Raw genomic sequence first — 21,247 nt, forward strand, 5'->3', positions numbered from 1 at the left:
GTAGAGTTAATTCTTCAGGAACTCCATAATTTGTCTGCTATCTTCCTTTTGTTTAGCAGCAAAAGAGTCAAATCTTTCCTCAAGACTCTCAATCTGTTGCTGAAACTGCAGTTTTTGATCCTTCAAAAGCTTGTCTTGCTGCTGCACAGACTTTTCTAACCTCTAAATCTTCTCAGCAGATTGTTGCACTACCTTTTCAGCTAACACCAACCTAACAGTCAACTTGGCAACCTGTCCATCCAGATCCCTGTCATCAGTATTCATCTTAACTGGCTTCTCCATACTTGTTTGAGGAGCAGAGCTTATTGACAGTCTCATGCTCTTCCTCACAGGCTGCTAAGCCTTTTCCTTTTCTTTTCTTTTTCCTGTTTCTCTCTTCTTTTACCCTTCTCCAGTTTCTGAATCTTCCCATTAACCACCTCCAAGCTAATTCCCTGCAGATTTTCCTTATTTATCACATTTTCTGGTTTCTCCTCTAAACCTCCATACTTTCCCTTTAAAACTATTCCAAAACTTTCAAAGACTGTGGAAAAGATGGCTCCATATTCAACCTTAGTGTTACTTGGAACATAATGTGCCAATTGCTGAAACATAAGCGAGGGAAAATTTATCTTTATTTTCTTTGATAGACAAAAAATCACATCCATGTCCATTAGACATGCTTCCCCCCTTTCTTTGATGTACGAGGCATAATGGTTTTCTTTACTAAATTGAACAGCAACTTGTTCAATGGGCTTAAGTCATTGTGACTCATAATGTTCTTCCCCCTTTTTCCTCCAAGAGCTTCAACTATGTCATCACTCAAATACTTTCCAACTTTTACACTGGCCTTCCCTTTGATGTAGGTCTCATATCCACCAATAGGTGTTTTCAGAATTTTGCCTAGGGTTTCAACATTGAACTCAATTTTTACCCCATTAATTGCACTAGATATAACTCCCAATTTAACTTCAAAATTCTAACAAAAATCAGTCATAGCAATTGGGTACATGTAATTATCAGAGGCTTTAGACAACACATATTCACAACCTTGGAACTTAATTAAATCAAGAAATTCTAGGAACCTAGCTTTTCTACACCAAGTCAAATCAATGCGATGACCTACAACATACCTTCTTGCTAGTGATTCAAGCTCAGCTTGATCAATGATCTCTTCATCTTCTTCCTTCTCAGAATTTTCTCCGTCCGAGTCCTCTAATTTTTCAACAAAATCCTCAACTTCTTGAATGTGTTCCTCAACTGTCTTTCTCTTCTCTTTCATCTCCTTCCACTCTTTCAATTTCACAAGAACTGAGTGAGACATGAATTCCTCTGATTCTGCAGATTTAGGGTTTTGAGATGGAGAGGATAGGCCGGGTTTGGCTTGAGGTTCTTTATAGGACATTAAGGGAAGAGATGACACTTCTTCTTTTCCTGGTTTTGGAGGTTGTGAGAGCTTTCGGAGGAGGTAATTGAAGTGATGATAACCATGTTTATGTCTTGAAGGGGTAGAAGTTTGTAGAAGGTTTTTCACAGTGGGTAATTTTGATTTGACAGTGATGATGTAAAGGTGGGTGAAGATTCCTTTTATAGTAAATGAATCGGTGCGAAGGAAATTAAGGGTTTTTCACTTTTCAGTCATTAATTAAACATATTCAATTAATTTTTCAAATTTTAAATTAACAGGATGAATTTGCCAAAATCCTTTTCTTTCCAAATTAATTAAATTAAAAAAAACTTTTTGAAACTAAAACCCCACAATTGGAACACGCTTTCTACACATGTGTAATGTACATAATTAATAACTTACAAAGTTAAGAGTTTTAATGAACTTACCTCTAGTAATTAACAACGGTAACAGTTCAGCTATGTTTAGCACACCAAGATTGTGCTAAATGCTCTTTTTGCTCTATTTACATTATTTTTGACTTTGTCATATCTTGGAACTTCAGAAGCAATCAATTCATCTTGATCATCCCAAGTTCCAATATCAATTTCCCAAATCTTTCTCTGCTTAAGGGCTTGGTTAGAATATCTGCAATATGATTTTCAGTATGACAAAATTCTAACTTAATATTCCCTTGCTCCACATTATCTTTTAAAAAGTGATGCATGCCTAATGTGGATATGTTTTACCTTTGAGTGTTGAACTGGATCCTTAGAAATACATATAGCACTAGTATTATCACAGTAAATAGTCACACATTAAAAAATAATACCAAAATCTCTATCCTGTTGCTTTATCCAAAGTACTTGTGAACAACATGCTGCTGTTGCCACGTACTCAGCCTCAGCTGTAGACATTGCACCTGTGTTTTGCTTCTTGGAACCCCGAGAAACTAAAGAAGGTCCTAAAAACTGTACCATACCTGAAGTGCTTTTTCTATTGACCAAATCACCTACATAGTCAGCAACATTAAAGCCATTTAAATCAAAGAAGTCACTTCTAGGATAGAAGAGACTCAAATCATAAGCTCCTTTCAGGTATCTAAGGATTCTCTTTACTGCTTTCAAGTGAGACTCCTTTGGGTTTGCTTGGAACCTGGCACACAAACCTACACTAAAAGATATGTCAGGTCTACTAGCTTTTAGATAAAGTAAAGAACCTATCATACCTCTATATATAGATTGATTAACACAAGTTCCAGTTGGATCTTCATCCAATCTGGTTGCTATACCCATTAGAGTGTTATTAGTCTTAGCATTATCTAGCTTGTACTTCTTGATAAGTTCCATGATATATTTTTGTTGATGGATCATGATTCCTTCTTAAGTTTGCTTGATTTACAATCCGAGGAAGAAGTTTGATTCTCCCATCATACTCATTTCAAATTCTCCACTCATAAGGTCAACAAAATACTTGCACAAAGATTCATTAGTTGCACCAAATAAAATATCATCCACATAAATTTGTACAACTAATATGTCAGTCCCATTTGATTTTAAAAACAAAGTTTTATCTATTGTACCACGTTTAAAACCATTTTGCAGTAGGAACTTAGACAATCTTTCATACCATGCTCTAGGAGCTTGCTTCAACCCATAAAATGCTTTGTCAAGCTTATAGACATGGTTTTGGAACTCTGGATTTTCAAATCCAGGAGGTTGTTCCACATAGACTTCTTCATTTAAGAATCCATTTAGAAATGCACATTTGACATTCATCTAGAACAACGTAAATCCCATATAAGCAGCAAAAGCAATAAGTAAACGAATAGCCTCTAACCTGGCCACTAGTGCAAATGTATCTTCATAGTCTATTCCTTCTTGTTGATTGAAACCTTGAATAACAAGTCTTGCTTTGTTCCTGACAATAATACCATGCTCATCTAGCTTATTCCTAAACACCCACTTTAGACCTATAATCATCTTATCCTTGGGTCTAGGTTCCAGATGCCAAACTTTATTTCTTTCAAACTCATTTAACTCAGCTTGCATAACATTAATCCAGTTTGCATCAGTTAAAGCTTCAACATAGTTCTTAGGTTCCATAGAAGAAAGGAATGCATAGAATGCACAAAAGTTTCTAAGCTGAGATCTAGTCTGAGTTCCTTTTGTAATATCACTCATGATTGTATCCACCGGATGTGATTTATGATATTTCCATCGTTTTGGTGTAAATTCCTTGACTGGATACAACCTTTCCTTATTATTGTTGACTGGTTCTTCTGTAGGAACTTTGTCTTAAGTATAAGTTGGAACTTCAACAGGATATTCCTCAACCTGATCTTGATTTTGTTCTTAAGGAGGAGTTCCTGGTGCATTCTCCATTTCATATTCTGCATTTGCTTCTTGATTCGTTTCTTCTACATTTTCAAGTTGCTGCTTCTGCAATGATGTTGATTCCTCACCTGGATCTGGCTTGCGCACAAGTTCAATTTTAAAATCATCATCACAATCTTGTACATCATTTAACTGTTCAGTTTCATCAAATATAATATGTACAGATTCCTCAACACACATTGTTCTCTTATTATAAACTCTATAGGCTTTACTATTTGAGGCATATCCTAAGAATACTGCCTCATCACTACGTTCATCAAACTTTCCCAAGTTCCTTTTACCATTGTTATGAACAAAGAATCTACATCCAAAAGATCTAAAATAAGAAATATTAGGCTTTCTCCCTTTGATTAGCTCATAAGGAGTTTTGTTGGTGATGGCTCTAACAAATACTCTGTTAAGAATATAACATGTTGTATTCACTGCTTCTGCCTAGAAGTTCCTAGGCAGTCCACTTGAGATCAGCATCGTTCTGGCCATGTCTTCAAGGCTTCTATTCTTGCGTTCAAAAACTTCATTTTGTTGTGGAGTTTTATGGGCAGAGAAGTTGTGATCCATTCCATCCTCAGTGCAAAACTCATCAAATTTTGAGTTTTCAAATTCAGTTCCATGATCTGATCTAAGGTGAATTAGTGGATTACCTGTTCTTCTTTGTTCTTTCTTTACAAAGGCTACAAATTCATCAAATGTCTCATCTTTGCGAACAAGGAAGAAAACCCAAGTAAATCTTGAAAAGTCATCAACAATAACTATTACATATCTCTTACCACTTCTACTTTGGATTCTCATAGGACCACATAAATCCATATGAATAAGTTCCAAGGGTATTTTGGTACTTACAATTTTCTTGGACTTGAAAGAAATCCGAGTTTGTTTTCCTCTAACAAAAGCATCACACACTTTGTCATACAAGAACTTAATGCAAGGAAGTCCTTACAGTAGTTCCTTAGATCTAAGTTTATCAAGTAAAGTAAAGCTTGCATGGCCAAATCTCTTATGCCATAATAGAGGATCATCCTCAATAACACTGAGTCATGTTAAACTGATGTTAGAAACCTCGTTAAGATCAACAACATATGTGTTCCCTTTATGAGTTCCTTCTAAAATAATGTTCCCGGTGTCATTGTGAATGATTATGCATTTATTGGAAGTAAAGCTTACAGAGTTACCTTTGTCACAAAATTGTGAAATACTTAACAAGTTGTGTTTGAGACCCTCGACAAAAATACATTATTAATAGCATGGGAACTTGACCTTCCTACCTTGATAATAGCAATTATATCTCCTTTCATGTTATCACCAAAGGTCATAGTTCCCCCATAGTAGGCATCCAGTGAGAGAAATCTAGATTTATCTCAAGTCATGTGCTTTGAACAACCACTGTCGAGGTACCAAGTGTTGTTCCCCCTCGCTGGAACCTGCAGGAGAAATCATACGTTAGTGTCAGGAACCCAGGTTTCCTTGGGTTCCTGTGTAACAGCAACAAGTTCATTCTTCTTGATCCAGATCTGTTCTACATGTTTTTCATTTTTCTGTGTACTCTTTTCTTTCTTAGGACACTTAACCTGTTTATGTCCTGTATTGCCACAGAAATAACAAACAATACTACTAGGCAGGTCAACATACTTCTTTTCCTTTTAGAACTTATTTTTGTAACCCAAACCTTCAGTTCTTTTGGTTTGAGCTTTGGTGATCCAATCTGGAACTCTATACTCTATAGGTTGTTTGCCTTTCCTAAATTTCTAATGTTTCCCCTCAAGTCGTGCCTTATCTGATTTTAGAACTTCCAAATCAGATTTTAGTATTTCAAAATTCGGATATTGAGCAAGTGCAGGAACTTCAGAATTAGGAGCATCAAGACAGAGTTTCATCAAGGAAAATTCCACATTTAACATTATATTATCATGTTTCAACCTATCTATAGTTTCTTTCAAATAATTATTGTCATCAAACAGACTAAAGAACCTGTATTGAATGTCAAATTTCATATTTTCAACCCACTCACTGATTTCTTTAAAATTTACCAATGCTTCATCACTTTGCTGTTTGGCTCTATGTAATTCTTTTTAGTCTTCTTGTATTTCCAAAACAGCATATATCAAGTTTTCCTTAGAGAAATGTCTTAGGTCTTTTTGAGAAAACCATACCTCAGATTCTAGCTCCTTCAGTTTTGCTTTTTCATCTGTTTTTTGCCATCAAACACAGATGGGTAGTTTCCTCTAATGGTTGGTCCTCTTCTTCCTCTAAATCTGAATCTTCCCAGGCAGCTAGCATAGCTTTCTTCACATTATCTTTGGTGAAGTAAGGTTTATGGACTCTTGACTCCTTGGATTGCTCCTTGCCTTTTGTCTTTCCTTTATCACCATCCGGTACAGGACAATCCTTAATGAAATGATCTTTAGACCCACACTTGAAACAAGTTGTGTTCCTAGAACTTGTGTACTTCTTGTTCCTATCGAACTTCTTGATGTTCATCATCCTTTTAAATCTTCTTACTAGCATTGCCATCTCTTCCTCATCAACTTTTGATTCCTCTGAGTATTAAACCTTAAGAGCAAGACTCTTGTTCTTGGAACTCTCAGTATTGGAACTCAGGTGAAGTTCATGAGTCATCAATGATCCAGCTAGCTGTTCCATGTTGAACTTGGTGAAGTCTTTAGCTTCCTGCATGGCAGTAACCTTGGATCTCCAGCATTCATCTTGTGGTAGGCTCCTTAAGATCTTCTTTGCCTGTTCATTAATAGGAATGTATCTTCCAAGGGAATTCAATTCATTAATAATATCATTTAACCTAGTAAACATTTCCTCTATAGATTCCTTAGATTGCATTTCAAACCTTTCATATCTAGACACAAATAAGTCAATCTTATAACGTTTTACCTCATTAGTACCTTCATGAGTTACCTCTAGTAGATCCCAAATCTGTTTAGCAGACTTGTATCCCATGTTACAAATATGTTCATGAGATCCAAGTCCACAATGTAAATATTTTATGGCTAAAGCATTTAATTCAAGTTACTGATAATCTTCTTTATCATAATCAGATACAATGTAAATATCTGGTGATTTTGAAATAACCTCGTTCTTTTCATTGGTTGAGGTTATTTCAAAATCACCAGATTCAATAACACGCCAAACCTGGTAATTTTCAACCTTGATGAAGATCTCCATTCTATTCTTCCAGTAGGTGTAAAACTTACCGTTTAACATGGGTGGACGTTGGGTGGAATACCCTTCTTCAAGTTTATCGTTATAATTCATCTCTCCGGGAACTTACTCAGCAAATTTATTTGCTTACACGTGAGAACCTTGCTCTGATACGAATTGTTAGTTGAGACGAGTAATAAAAGAGAGGGGGGTGAATTGTATCGAGTTCCTAATGTCTAATTTTGCGAAATAATAAAACAATGCATATAGGAACTTGCAAGAACACACAGATTTTACGAGGAAACCTTCCAGGGCCTAACTGGAAGTAAAACCTCGACCCTACCTTAGGTATTTCAAACACAAACCACTTCACTATAATAGGGAAAACACTAATTTACAACTTATTAAGCACAGACCTTTGTTCACAAGTTCCACACTTGTTACTCGATAGGACCCTATCCTACCCAATCTAAGTACCACACTTAGATTCACTCGTACTTCCAAAGTACAAAACTCTCAGCTTCACACTAGAAGCTTACACAACCTGTATGCGATGTATAAAGATAACAAACTCCACCAAATAACCCAACCAATACAAATGTATGACACCTAGTATATGATAGGCAAGCTATGCACGAAATCCGAAACTAATATGACAAGTTAGAAGCATTGTAAACTTACTATATTAATGCTCAGTGATTTCTCCACGCATGAACTCGCAAAAACCTTAAACCATTTCGATCTCTACTATTTATACAAGTAGGACTTGTATAGAAAGTAGGTTTTCTAAAACATAAATAAGTTAACTTAACTTTTATTTAAAACACGGTTTTATGAAAATCATTTTTGAAGAAAATATTTTCCGGAAAAATAAAATAGAAAGATATTGTTAAAAAGAATCATATCTTTTAACAAACCGATTTTAAGAAATAAAACCTTTTAGAAAATCTTTTCTAAAATCTATCTTTTATATTTTCCTTATTAATTTATTTACCAAGCAAACTTGCCACGCTTCTAATAAATCTCGTGCATTAACCTACTTAACATATTAACAATAATCTAGAAGATAAAAAACGTTAGCTAAAATTAAATTGCTACGCCGCGCTTCTGTACGGGTAGGTTACTTGGGCTCCACATAAACTAAGTTCCTTCAAGGACCTTAGCTTGCTGACATCAAGTTCTTGTTAGGGAACTCAGTTCTTGTTAGAGAACATAGTTCTTGTTAGGAAACTCTTCTTCTTTACTATTTAACTTTTTTTTATAAAGATCTCCTCAATGTCTTCTTAGTTCCAGTTACTTCTTCCATCACCACGATCAACTTCACCTAAAATAATCAAATACTTGAAAACCTTTATTAGATGAGTTTGCTTTAGTTTAAGTTCCTCATCATCAAAACCTTTAAGATTCAACAGAGGAGCTAATTTCGACAATTTTCTTAGTTTTAATTAGGATTAATTAAGTGTTTGATATAAATACGTTTTCAGAGTTATTAGTTGAATCTCTCTTCTCGTAGACTTTATCTCTCTACTTAGCTTTATTTTCTCTCTCTACAACTATATACTTTGGTCTTGATGATTCATCTCCTTATTTACGTTAATTTCGGTAACGATTTCTTCTTTATTAATTTCAATAATTCTATTTCTTTCATTCATTATGTTCACTTTAATTGATTTGTTTAGTTTAGATTTAATTGTGTGTGAGTAGTTTTTTTTCTAGGGTTTATGGGGATCCGTAAATAATATGAAGGGGTAATTTATTATTGTTCATTATCAATGCTTGATGAATTTCCTATTGATTGATTTAATGCTATGCAACTAGACATGCACAGGTCTTTTATGTATGAGTTTAGAAATATTAATTCGATATTCGAGAGATGAGAATTGATATGTAGGCTTAGTTTCAATAGGCAGGTTAATTTATAAATGATTAAGTCAAGATTCGAGAGATGAGATTTAAATCGGTAGATTAATTATGTGATTGTAATACGTAGCAAAAGCCCTTTATGATCTGATTAATTGATGCATTGATGATTGATTATTATGTTTTACCCTGGAATATTATTTATTGGTGAACCTATGCCCTAGGTCTTTTATTCATTGATTTTCCTCCTACTTTTATTCTTTTCTACTTTCACTCTTAGTAGTTTAGTCTCCTTTTATGATAACAAATTGATTACTTGATAATCTAGATTATTTTGATTATTTAGGAATAAATTCACTTGTTTCCTTGTGGTTTGACCCTTGTTCCCTATCTGCATAGTTAGTGGATTTAGGTATTATTTTTGATTAGGTGATTACGACTTTAGCCTGTCAAAATTTGGCGTCGTTGCCGGGGAAATGGTTTTATTTTTATTTCTGATTGTTTTTTGTAGTCTAGGTTGTTTCTTCTTGTCTCATAGAACGTTAGTTCTTTGAGGCAAGTCTCATATTTGCTTTTTAGTTCTTTGTTTATGCCCAGGTATTCCATATTAGGTTATATCCCATTTGATCCTGAGATAGAACACTCTTTTCATAGGCAAAAGAATCTTTGTAGGCAAATCCTGGCGGAATCTAGGGATAACAATAATTGCAGAGACCCTCCAACTTATTGTAGTGACTCAGAAGTTCCTTCGAATTCCGAATCAAATATGACGGCACCTAAGAAGTTCAGCGATTATTCCTAGTCGTAGCTGACAGATTTTCAATACCTTACTCCCACTCCGGCTCTTGATGGAGTGCAATTCGAAATTAAACCCGAATTAATCACGATGATAGAAAGGAAACAATTCAGTGGAGCTAAGGGTGAAGACCCAAATCTTCATATTGTAGACTACTATCAATACTGTAATACTATCACGCAAGCTAGGGTCACACATGACCAAATCAAGGAGATTCTCTTTCCTTTCTCTTTATGTGGAAAAGCTAATTATGGTTTAATGGATTGAATAGAACTGCACTTGGTATAACTAACTACGAGACTCTTGTTTTAAATTTGTATAATAAATACTATCTTGTAGAGAGGACAACTTTGCTAAGAAGCGCAATTCAGAACTTTGCCCAAGAGCCGGATGAAACTTTATATGAGGCTTAGGAATGATTCAAGGATCTGTAGAGGGAGTGTCCCCACCATAATTTAGCGCAGTGGTAGTTGATCCAAGCCTTTTATAATGGGATTGGAAATTCATTTAGAACAATATTAGATTCTGCAGCTAGTGGGAGGTTTATGAACCTTAATGTTGATGATGCAGGTTAAGTTATCGAAGATATGTCAATCCATAATTCCAATATAGAAATCCTAGAGGCTTTGCTAACAAAGGGAAACATAGTGTCGACTATGTATCCTTTTTACAAATTAAGCTTTATTTGTTAGAAAAAAGATAATCTTAGTACTACAAATATAGCTAATGTTTCTCCAATTAAAAACAATTATAATGAGGCTTTCTGTGAAAATTGTGGAATTGTAGGTCATTGGGAACAAGATTGCAGGAGTTCCGTGGAGCAAGTCAATTCCTTTCAGGCTTATAGGAAAAATGACCCACACACCAACACCTACAATCCTGGGTTCCGAAATCATCCATATCTTTTCTACCGGAGCACCAATGTTCAAAATCCGCCACCTCCACAACAATCACTGGCGCCACAACAACCACAACAGAAATATTACCGTCCCAATGCTGGCCAGAAGAACCAATCACAACAACCCTCCTCATCTTCTGACCTTGCTTTGGCAGAAATTAGAGCAATGCTGGCTAGTATGCAAAAGCACATGGAGAGTAGAGATGCTCAAATTTATTCGATCATAGCACATAATAAAATTGTAGATAATCAAATTGCGCAGATTTCTTCTACTCTACAAGCCCGTCATCAAGGAGCCCTACCAGCGCAGCCAACCAGGCCTACGGGTCAAGCTTTTGCAATTACTCTAAGGAGTGGTTCAAGCTATGATGGGCCCCCTATGCCCAAAAATGATGAACCTGTTTTAATGAATAATGCTAATCTTGATTCCATTAAACCAAATAATGTTGCTAATAGCTCTACAGGGCTAAAGAGTAGTATTCATATTTCTGATAATACATTGAAGGGTACAAATCCTGGGAAGGTAGCAGCTCCAGATAAGAGCAGTAGTGCTCCAAAGCCAGTTATTAAACTTCCATTCCCTAATCGTCATTTAAAAAAAATTTGGATAAGCAGTTTGGTAAGTTTCTAGAGATGGTTAAAGATTTGCAGGTAACGGTCCCATTCACATAACTAATTACACAAATTCCTGCATATGCTAAGTTAATGAAGGAAATATTAACTAGAAAAAGATCTATTAGTGAGGTAGAGACAATCTCTTTTACTTCAGAATGTAGTGCCGTACTACAAAATAAATCTCCACCAAAACTAAAAGATCCGGGTAGTTTTTCTATCCTTTGTCATATTGGCAATCTAATGATTGATAATGCATTATGTGATTTAGGTGCTAGCGTTAGTGTCATGCCATTGTATGTGTGTTCCAAGCTAAATATGGGTAAATTGAAAACTACTAATATTACTCTACAAAAGGCCAACCGTTCTATTAAATACCCTTTAGGTGTTATAGAGGATGTTCATATTGGAGTTGGTGAATTTTATAAACCTGTTGACTTTGTTGTTCTTGATACGGCTGAGGATTTGCAAACTCCAATTATTATTGGTAGACCATTCCTTAACACAGCAAGAGCAATTATAGATGTGAAATGTGAAAAACTAACACTATTAGTAGGGGATGATAAAATTACTTTCAATTTGAAAAATACCCCTAAAAGCCCCATGATAGAGGAGAAGTGTTTTAGTGTTAATGTGGTTGATAATTGTTCTAATAAGCCCTAAGCTGTTGTAAAAGATCCCTTGGAGGCGGTATCTTGTGTTGCATCTTCTACAGATGAAATATACAAATGGCAAAAGGAAGTTGATGCAATAGAAAGAGCCCTTTATTGTGTCGGTCATGGCTTTGAAGATGAGAAGGTGGAAACAAACAAGCAAGCTGAGGAAATTGAGCATACAATGAGTGTTCCACCAGATCAAGTTGCAATCGCTCAATCCAGAGACAACTTGAGGCAACCAACGGTAAAAAAGGGGTCTCTTGTGAGTAGTAGAGAAGAACCACCAGTTCACGCCAAGGAGGATCCACCTGATAAAGTCAATTGGAGTCCTACAGGGCATGTCAGGAAGCCGCGTCGTGGTCTAAACATCGCTCAACCGGGTGAGAAACAACCCGACCATGCGGTAGGACAAGGGTCCTAACTTCTAATCTTGTGGTAAGAGGATCATTCGCAACCTTGATAAACCAGCGCTTTGCGGGAGGAACCCCGTATTTTCTTGCTTTTTAGTCTAGCTTTATTTCTTTATTTTTCTTGTGAGAGGATAGAGAAGGGAGTTTAATGAGTTTATTGAGTTTTTGTACAAGTTTGAAGTAAAAGAGTTAGTCAATTTTGGAGAAAAGAGAAGAAGATACTCGTATTATTAGTTTTGTATCGCGCCCGACCGGGCACGAGAGCTTCGTAGAAAAATGACCATAATATGCCCAATCAGGCAAGGTGCGCCCGACCAGGCGCGAGATTTGACGAGTACGAAACCTTTTTCTCACCTGACCAGGCTAGGGGCGCCCAACCGGGCTCGAGAGTAATGATTTTCGAACATGTTGCATTACCCGACTAGGCAAAAGGCGCTTGACCGGGCTCGAGAAGCTGATCAATTTTATCTTCAAATCGCCCGACCGGGTAGTGTGGCGCCTGACCGGGCGCGAGCAGCTCACTTGTTTTCCCCATCTTCTTTCTTCTTCTTCCTCCTTCTTTCGTTTCTCATTTTTTTCCTTTTACCACCATTGTTTCTTTCTCTAAAAGCTTAATTTTCTCTACCTTCTCTCTAAGATTTCTCCTCTGTTTCTCACCTAAATTCAAATATAAATACATATTCTTACTCCTCTCTTCATCCTCTTCAATTCTATGCCCAAAATTCCCAATTCAAATAAAAAAAATTTCATACCCATTTTTACCAAATGGCAGCAAAGAGGGCAAGATCAATTCTCAGGGGAAGTTCGAGCTCAAGCCAACAATATGAACCGGATTTGCAGCTTCCACAGTGGCAAACTATCCGGATAACCACTCAATTGCAAAAGGAGCGGCTCGAAAAGCTCTATGAGCGTGAGGTAATCCCTTCACGGTGGTTACACCGCCCTACTCTCAAGTCTTTTGGTTTATTTGATTATGATAGACGATTCATGAACGATATAGGAATGAGAAAATTTGTTGATATGCACTATCCTACGTATCGTGAATTGACATGTGAATTTCTTTCCTTTTTAACTATTGTATTTTTCTGTTGAACAATAGGAATATTAGTTTAACTTATGTTGAATTCTGTAAATTATTTGATTTAGAATATGAATTACCTCATCATTGGCATGCTGTTTATAAAATGGATGATGTTTACCGTGTTTTGACTTATTTGCCAGCCGCTAACACCCAACATGCTAGTGCTAGACCTATACATCAACCCGTTCCTAAATTATGGCAAAGATTTTCAGGTGTTTGCTTTTTAGATAGGAACGAACCACATAAAGCCCAAACCAACGAACTTGCTGTAATTGGACATTATGTGTTTGGATTTTGTAAACTAAACATGGGTAGATATATTATCCACCACCTTGGGAGACATGCCATGGCTAGTAACTTGGCTAGTACCCCTATTAGGTTATGAGGCCTAATGTAGGGGATATTTCAAGCATTATCCCAAACTTGAGCACCACTATAATCATACACTTAAGCATGGTGGCGTCCAAAGGGAAGGAAGCTAGAGCAAAAGAGTCTCCAACAAGTTTTGGGAACTTATAAATCGTTCACAGGGTGTAGGTTATACCCCTTAATGATCCAAGAGATCGTTAACTCCAATAGGTCTGGAACCATGACTGGTATTCGAGGATGAGGGTACGAATCCAATCTAAAAGAGAAAGAACTCGCCCTATAAAATAGGCCTCTACTTTATTCTACTCGTTTTCATGTGCGCTTTTGACTAACATGCAATCAATAGATTTACCCTAAACCTGTTTAATCTATGTTGGTTGAATATTAATGCACAAACAACTCTATTGTTGGCGATCAGTTTAATTATAATTAATTCACTCTAAACAAGATTATTAATGATCTTATTAAGCGTGATTACAAGTACAAATTCTCTTTAAACATGCATAAAAGGCGTGATCAAGCAATAACAATAATAATAAATATCAAGCAACACAATAATAATCATATTAAATAATAATAATTATAATAATAATAATCATAATTAAAATAATAAAGCATAATAATATTAGCAAGATCCTAGGCATGATATTAACAAGATTAATAACAAACCCTAGCATGTCACTAATAAAAAAAAATCAAAGCTTTAACACCAACCGGATACTAACATGATATTAGAAAGAAATAGGAAGCATCATATTAATCATACTTGATATTAGAAATTTAATTAATCCTAAACATGATACTAGGAAGATCAAAACACCCTAACATGATACTAAGAAGCAATAAAACAGCCTAAACATGATTTCTATATCAAAATATCAATTAAATAATTAAAACACTTACTTTAATGCCTCGTATCTCTTTATAACAACAAAATACACACGTTAGTAACTTCAAAGAAAATATCAAAACAATCCAATTAAATTAAATAATTGAAAGAAAGAGTTAAAAAGTTTAGACTGGATTTGGGACCAAACCCTTAGAAATTATCAACTTAGCTAGGTGTGTCTAGTGTTAATGTATGAGGAATTGTGTTTGTAAAAGGCTAGGCTAGAAAGAGGGAGAGAGAGAATAAGCTTTAGCTTAGAGAAAGAAAAGAATTAGAGAATTATGGTTATTGAAAAACAGAGGTCTAGGGACCCTATTTATAAGAAAATAGTCCGGAATCGATAGAAACGAATCAGAGTTCGAAAAGGAATAAAACACCTCTCTGTCGCTAGCGACAGGGCTTGTCGCAAGGCGACAAAATCATTGCCAGTGCAGCGCCACGCGACGAACTTGTCGTTTGGCGATGCAAAAGGTTTTCAACGCGCTTTCAACGCGGAAATTTATTTCTTGATAAAATCGAGTCATAAAATCCGTACGAAGGGTAAAATTGTAATTTCATATAAAACACTTCTTTTATTCCAAATAAAACTCATAAAACATAATTATCAATCCTTATACCATTACGATTTAAAAGAACCTTCTAGAAGATTTTAGAAGCCTATTATCAATCCTAATAGCTTTAGGAATGATAATTAATAATAGGCCCTCCTCTAGATCATTGGGCAGCATGTAAGAACCAAACCGAACCAAGTTTATTATTTTGGCCATAACTTCCTCATTATTCATCGGAATTTGACTTATAATATATCGTTGGAAAGCTCTTTTCGAGCCCAATCCAACTACACTATTATTGGAACCTTGTCATGGACCAAACTAAAATTGATTGTCTATTTTCATAAAATAGAATAGGTTCTTGAAAACAAAAAAAAAATATTTTCATAAAACTAACCGCAACATTAGACATTCCACACTTTCACTTCATTTGATTATGATTCGTCGCGAAAGGTTTTCATCACCGGGTTTGGTTTTGGGGAGACACAAATGGGTCTCTACAAAAGCCCCCACTTTGACTGAGTTTGGAGAAACTTATGTTTCGAAAACAAAAGTCAAAGTAGTGATAGGGACGGAGAATGATTCAGAATGTTCTGCGATCCTAAATCATTCTAGTAACGCCGATACCTGCAAACTAGCGTTAGTTAAACAGATAAAAGAGTTAAGAAACGTGTATCTTGCATCGTCGAGCAGACATCTCTGGGGGTAACCGGATTGTGTTGCATTTGTAGTTATAACAACCTTCCACAAGCAAGGGAACGCCATCTTGCTATTCTGATGTTGACTCGTCTCTAAACAATGGAGCTTTTTTGATATGTCCACTCGTCTCTGAACAATGGAACTTTGACGATCTTCCTCAAGCTAGGGGACAACGCCTAAAGACTTCTACGCTTGTAACTGCCTCTATAAGGAGGGTGATCCCATCGTAGGGGGGTCCTTCCTTAGATGCCCATGGCCATGTAAAAGCCTAGGTCTTTACACTTGTTAGGGTTTATTAGGATTTGAATTCCTGATTGTTTGGGAGACCTTGAATTAGAAATGATACTCTCATTACGCTTTTTTGTAAGAAACAAGTAGGAGTCGCTAATGTTTTTTAGGAAAACTCATAAACCTCGTTCATGCCTTTCTCCCAAGTAGAGTTCAAGGGATAATTAGCACGAATCGTAAGTTTTCATTCAAAATTACTAGTCGTTTTATTCTAACTTTATTTAACCCCATTCAGATTCCAGGTATATTTAAAATACTTGCAACGAACAATTCAATTCCATGTTACATAAACCAGAAATGAGTTCGGGAGCGAGGGTACTAAAATAACGTTCCATTTAGGGAGGAACCGCTATTCTAGCCCTAGTACGGCCTCTACTAGCTCTTCCTTTTTTGCAATTTGATTACCAAACAATATATGCAATGCGATACCTGTAGGCGTCGCTCGAAGTGCGCCTACGTAAAAAGCATGTGGTGAATATGCTTGGCACTCTTAGGAAGTGAGAATTGACATATACGATTAGGGACATGGAAAGTAGGGAGCCGCCAACAAGTTTTTAACAAACTTGTAAACCGTTCACGAATCATAAAAGGCAACCACGAATAAGGGACGACGATAGGCAACAACGATTGACCCGTGAAGGTTACACCCATTCATAATCCATGAGATTACTTACCCCATATGGTTTCGAACCACGAAAGGAGTATAGGGGATGATGGTACGAAGTGAGTCATGGAGTCACATTCGCCCGTATTGGCCTCTACTTGATTCTTATAGTGAAAAGTGATTCCTGTGATCTCAAAGGCATACAAACAAAATATTCAATTTGCTCCAAACTATTATTATGATAAATTGTTTGAATATTAATGCAACACATAATTATAAAATATGGTGATCACTTGATTAAGCAACAAGATTAAAAAGGAACCAAAACTGGTTGTCCAAATTATCTTATTAGGCGTGATTTTCAATTACATATTCCCTTTAACATGAAAAGGGTGATCATAAAAAATATAATAGAACAAACATTAAAATTGGAAGCAATTTAACAATAATAGCGTTGTTCAAATCAAATATAAAATTAATATAATCATGATACTAGCAATAAGAAAATAAAATAAGAGTAATTAAATTAATTAATTACTCACATTTTGCGCGTTCCTTTAAATTGCTACATCATGAATAAAATATTAGTAACTTCAATAAAAAAAATATATAAATCGAATGGAAATTAAAATAAATAAAGGTAGATTTGATTTAGTCCAACCCTCAGTCAGTTATACCTATCACGCCTTGGTTAAAGTATAGAACTTCAAGTATTTTATGGACTCCTTGGAGTGCTTAAAGGAAGGAATAATGAAAGAATGGGGAGGCTAGTGTTTAGGCTAAAGAGGGAGAAAAGAATTATTTGATGATCAATCTTGTTGATGAATGAAAAAGGGGTGATATGACCTCTATTTTTAGATAAAAAAGAGGGTCAAAGAATTAAGATAAGATCCGAATTAAATCGGAATAAAACTCGATAGACTGTAGTTTTTGCGGTTATTGTTTTTATCATATCTTTTGATCCAGAAATTAGAAAAAGATGAATAATATATCGTTGGAAAGCTCTTGAAGTCTATTTTCTAAGCCAATTAAAATCAGATTAAAATATTTTATAGAATGAAATATACGGCCAAAATAGTGATATGGTATCAGTTTTGGATAAAGTTTGATATTTTATTCATATCTATTCCGTTATAGATCGGAATTGATATTATAATGTATCATTAGAAAGATATTTTCAAGGGATATCCAACCATATAAAATTTGGATAAAAAATATGAGGCATAAAAATAATATCTGTCTATCTTTGAATGTCTTTCAATTCGAATAAAATTTCAAAATCTTTAATCTTATCTTTTCAAAAACGATAATTAGGATCTTTTAGAATCTTATAGAAGTTTCTAATTAATCCTAATTGGTTTAAGAATTGGATTAAATTATTTTCACCCTCCACATGATCATTGGGTTGTAGGTAAGGTGGGCTTAGGTTTGGTTTGGGCTCAGTTTAATATTTTGGCCATAACTTATTCGTTATAACTCGAATCTGGGCTTATAATATATCGTTGAAAAGCTCTTTTAAAGCTTCATACAACTATTCAATCATTATAGCCAGATTATGACCAAAATAAATAAGATTAAACATTTTTATAAAAAGGACATGAAATGAATTATTTTGGATTTAAAGGCACGAAAAGAGAAAAATAAGTTATGGTTTGGGGATGGCGGTGAAAGGTTGTTCATCATTGGGTTTGGTTTTGGGGAGACATTTTTGGGTGTCTACAATACCTAAAACTAAGTTAGTTGATTTTATTTACACACGTTAATTCACGTAGGAATTACATTGCAACGTCGTTATTCTTTATTTTATCAAATTCATGAAAAGAACAAGAAAATAAACAATATTTGCCTTGGATTAAGTGATCAACCAACAATTAATTATTCAATTCTAATCTTTATTTAACGCAAGATACTATGTGAAAATAATTAATTAGTCCTTTAAAGATGATCAAACAACACTAATTAATTAATTTAGGTTCCTTTAAACAAGAAAATAAATGTGATTTATCTAAGTGCTCGGAAATTTACCACTTCTCTTTGCTAGATCTCTGTTTAGAACACTTATGGACACCTTCTTGTTGGGGAACCTCCACCATAGTAACAGAAGATCAAGGGGTGAGTGTTTAGGACAAGAGGGTTTAGGTAGCACAAGTTCACAAGTATTTCACTAGAGTTTTTGGTTATCCCTTCATGTGTTTAAGCCTCGGATTAAGCCTCTATTTATAGTGAATAAGTAGGTTTGGGGTTTAGAACATTCTGTCGCAGCAAGTGTCGCGCGCAATAGGATTAGTTGCGCGTGGCATCCCAGCGCAAGTGATTTAGTTGCGCTGCTATGGGCAGCGCAACTGATTTTCTTGGTGCGGCATTATGGTAAGATTCGATTCTATATTTTATAAAACTCTGAATCTTCCGCGAGCGCATTTCTGGAGGTTGCGCTGAGTGTCGAGCGCAACTGAATTAGTTGCGCGCGCCTGCCTAGCGCGACTGATTGAGATGCGCGCGGATTTTCCTGCTACATCATTAAAATTTAACCTAGGCGCTCCTAAATCCGTCATTATTGGGTTTCAAGCACGGGCTTAAGCCTAATATTGATTGGATTTTGTTATTTGGACCTTGTTTTAGCTTTGTTTATTTAGTTTAGGCTAGTTTTTTTGTGTTTTGTGGCTTAACTAGTTATCCATAAGCATTCTCCACTTCAATCTAACACGAAGATGGTTTTATTTATCGTTATTGCACTTCTTGTCGGGACTAGAGGCCAAAATTAGATGTCTATTGTTAGCCCTTACTTTGATCGAGTCTAGAATAGACGATGATCAAAGTAGTCAAGGAAATAAATCCGAGACTCATTTTGTGAAGTTCTCAAAGAATAGAGAATCTTTCAGAAATGTTTAAGGATGCAAAAAACGATCCTTGGTTCGCTAAGTGTTCGAAACATGTAGCTATTAAGGCTAGAAATTTTTTTTCCCTTAGTCTTAACGCGCTAAAGAATCTAGATTGGCCCTTTGCATTTGTAAAACGCTTTTACAAGTAAAGGTATTTTGGGTGATGTCAAGTCATGGGGATGATTTCCTCTCAATCATGTCATCGTTGGTCTAAAGTCCTTCTCTATGTCATTGAAACTTTAGCATGACTTTAACAAAGTAAAAAGATGAAAAGGGATTTTTCGGTATTCGAGCCGAAATGGTCAGGTATTCGATCCGGATATCCACAAGATAGAAATACATGTCTCATGATTGGAGGCATATATCCAAATCCAGTGAGAGGGAAGAAAGTCAGGAACACTCTTAGCAGTTTTGTCCATAATATGAGTACACGTGTCTCAGGACTAGGGGCACGTGACTACATAGGCGCGACATCATCTTGTCGCTTCTTTATACAGGGGGTGGACGGACACCCTAACTGTCCGGTAAGCTAGTAAGCTCACTAACTACCGTATTTGCTTCCAATCAAGAAGTGTTTGTTCCTGATGGTTCGGCGCGCTTATCGACTAGTGAGCTAACGCCTAAAGTAATCCTCAACCTTTTAGTTCCGAGAGGTGGATCTCGTAAAGCTTGAGCTGAAGTGAAATTTTACGCAACACCTACGTCGTAAAATTTAGCGCCGTACGATGCGCCTTTTGCATTTTCACGCTACATGACAACGCCTTCCTTTTTTCTTTTGACGTGAAAAAGAAGAAAAGCCGGACATTTGTAACGTCAGTACAATAAAATGACAAACCTGTCTATGGGTGGTTTTTCGTAAAGCACCACCATGGAACGTCTTAAGACGCTCTTACGAAAAACGTTCAAAATGTATGCTTAGGGAAGGCACAAGGCACGGTGTGCATGCAAGAATGATACAAAAAACTAACAAAGAAGAAAAAAAAACTACAATATGCAAAGAAATTTAAAAGATTTTGATAATTTGCACGCCATTACGTCCAATAACGAGCAAAAACGATGAAAAATGATCGAACGGATCAAAATCAAGATTCTTGTCATTTTAGTGACTGATATCCGCGCGGAACTCAGTGAATCACGCTGGCCAAGCGTGCAAATTGTTTTGAGTTGCAGTGGTATGTCACGCGTAAAAGATTCAGTTGCGCGCGACATTTATGCAGCAAAATGAAATCGTTGAGCGCGATTTTCATTTCGCACTCTCTTTATCCTTCCTTCGCCATTTTCGCCCCTTTCTCTCTCTAGGAAACTCGGATTTTCTTTTTTTTCGAAGCTAAAAGGAGTAGATCTTGTCCCTTATTAATATTTTCCATAATCCAATGTAAGTTTTTTGTTAGATTTCTTTTGATTTAGGCTTAATTGGGACGATTTTCGAAACGTTGAACCCTAAATTTCAAATTTAGGGGTCTTTTATTCGCTCCATTATTCTTTAAATTGTTTGTTCCCTATTTTTATACTATGTTTAAGGAGTGTTTTGCAAAAAAATTCAAGAAAAATGGTTTTGTATTGAACCTTATATGAGCATTTCTTTGTCCAAGTTCGTTCTTGCACTTTTTCTTCGAATTTTACTCGATTTTATTGATGTTTCTTGCTCATTTTGGTTACACTTGCTGATTATGAAGTAGATTATAGTGATGGAACCAATATTACTATCATAATTCATTTTTGCGAATTTTTAATTGTTGAAAAATG

General features: G+C 35.7%; 1 protein-coding gene across 1 annotated transcript; it reads right to left on the reverse strand.

The window, feature by feature from the left end:
* Positions 1 to 2,184: 2,184 nt before the first annotated feature.
* On the reverse strand, positions 2,185 to 2,715 carry LOC110683467 (uncharacterized mitochondrial protein AtMg00810-like). The gene has a single exon (XM_021859848.1). It carries the CDS (start codon positions 2,713 to 2,715, stop codon positions 2,185 to 2,187), a length of 531 nt encoding a protein of 176 aa, XP_021715540.1.
* Between the last annotated feature and the right edge of the window lie 18,532 nt (positions 2,716 to 21,247).

Source organism: Chenopodium quinoa, unplaced genomic scaffold (genome assembly GCF_001683475.1).
Source record: "Chenopodium quinoa cultivar QQ74 unplaced genomic scaffold, ASM168347v1, whole genome shotgun sequence".
Taxonomy (NCBI): domain Eukaryota; kingdom Viridiplantae; phylum Streptophyta; class Magnoliopsida; order Caryophyllales; family Amaranthaceae; genus Chenopodium; species Chenopodium quinoa.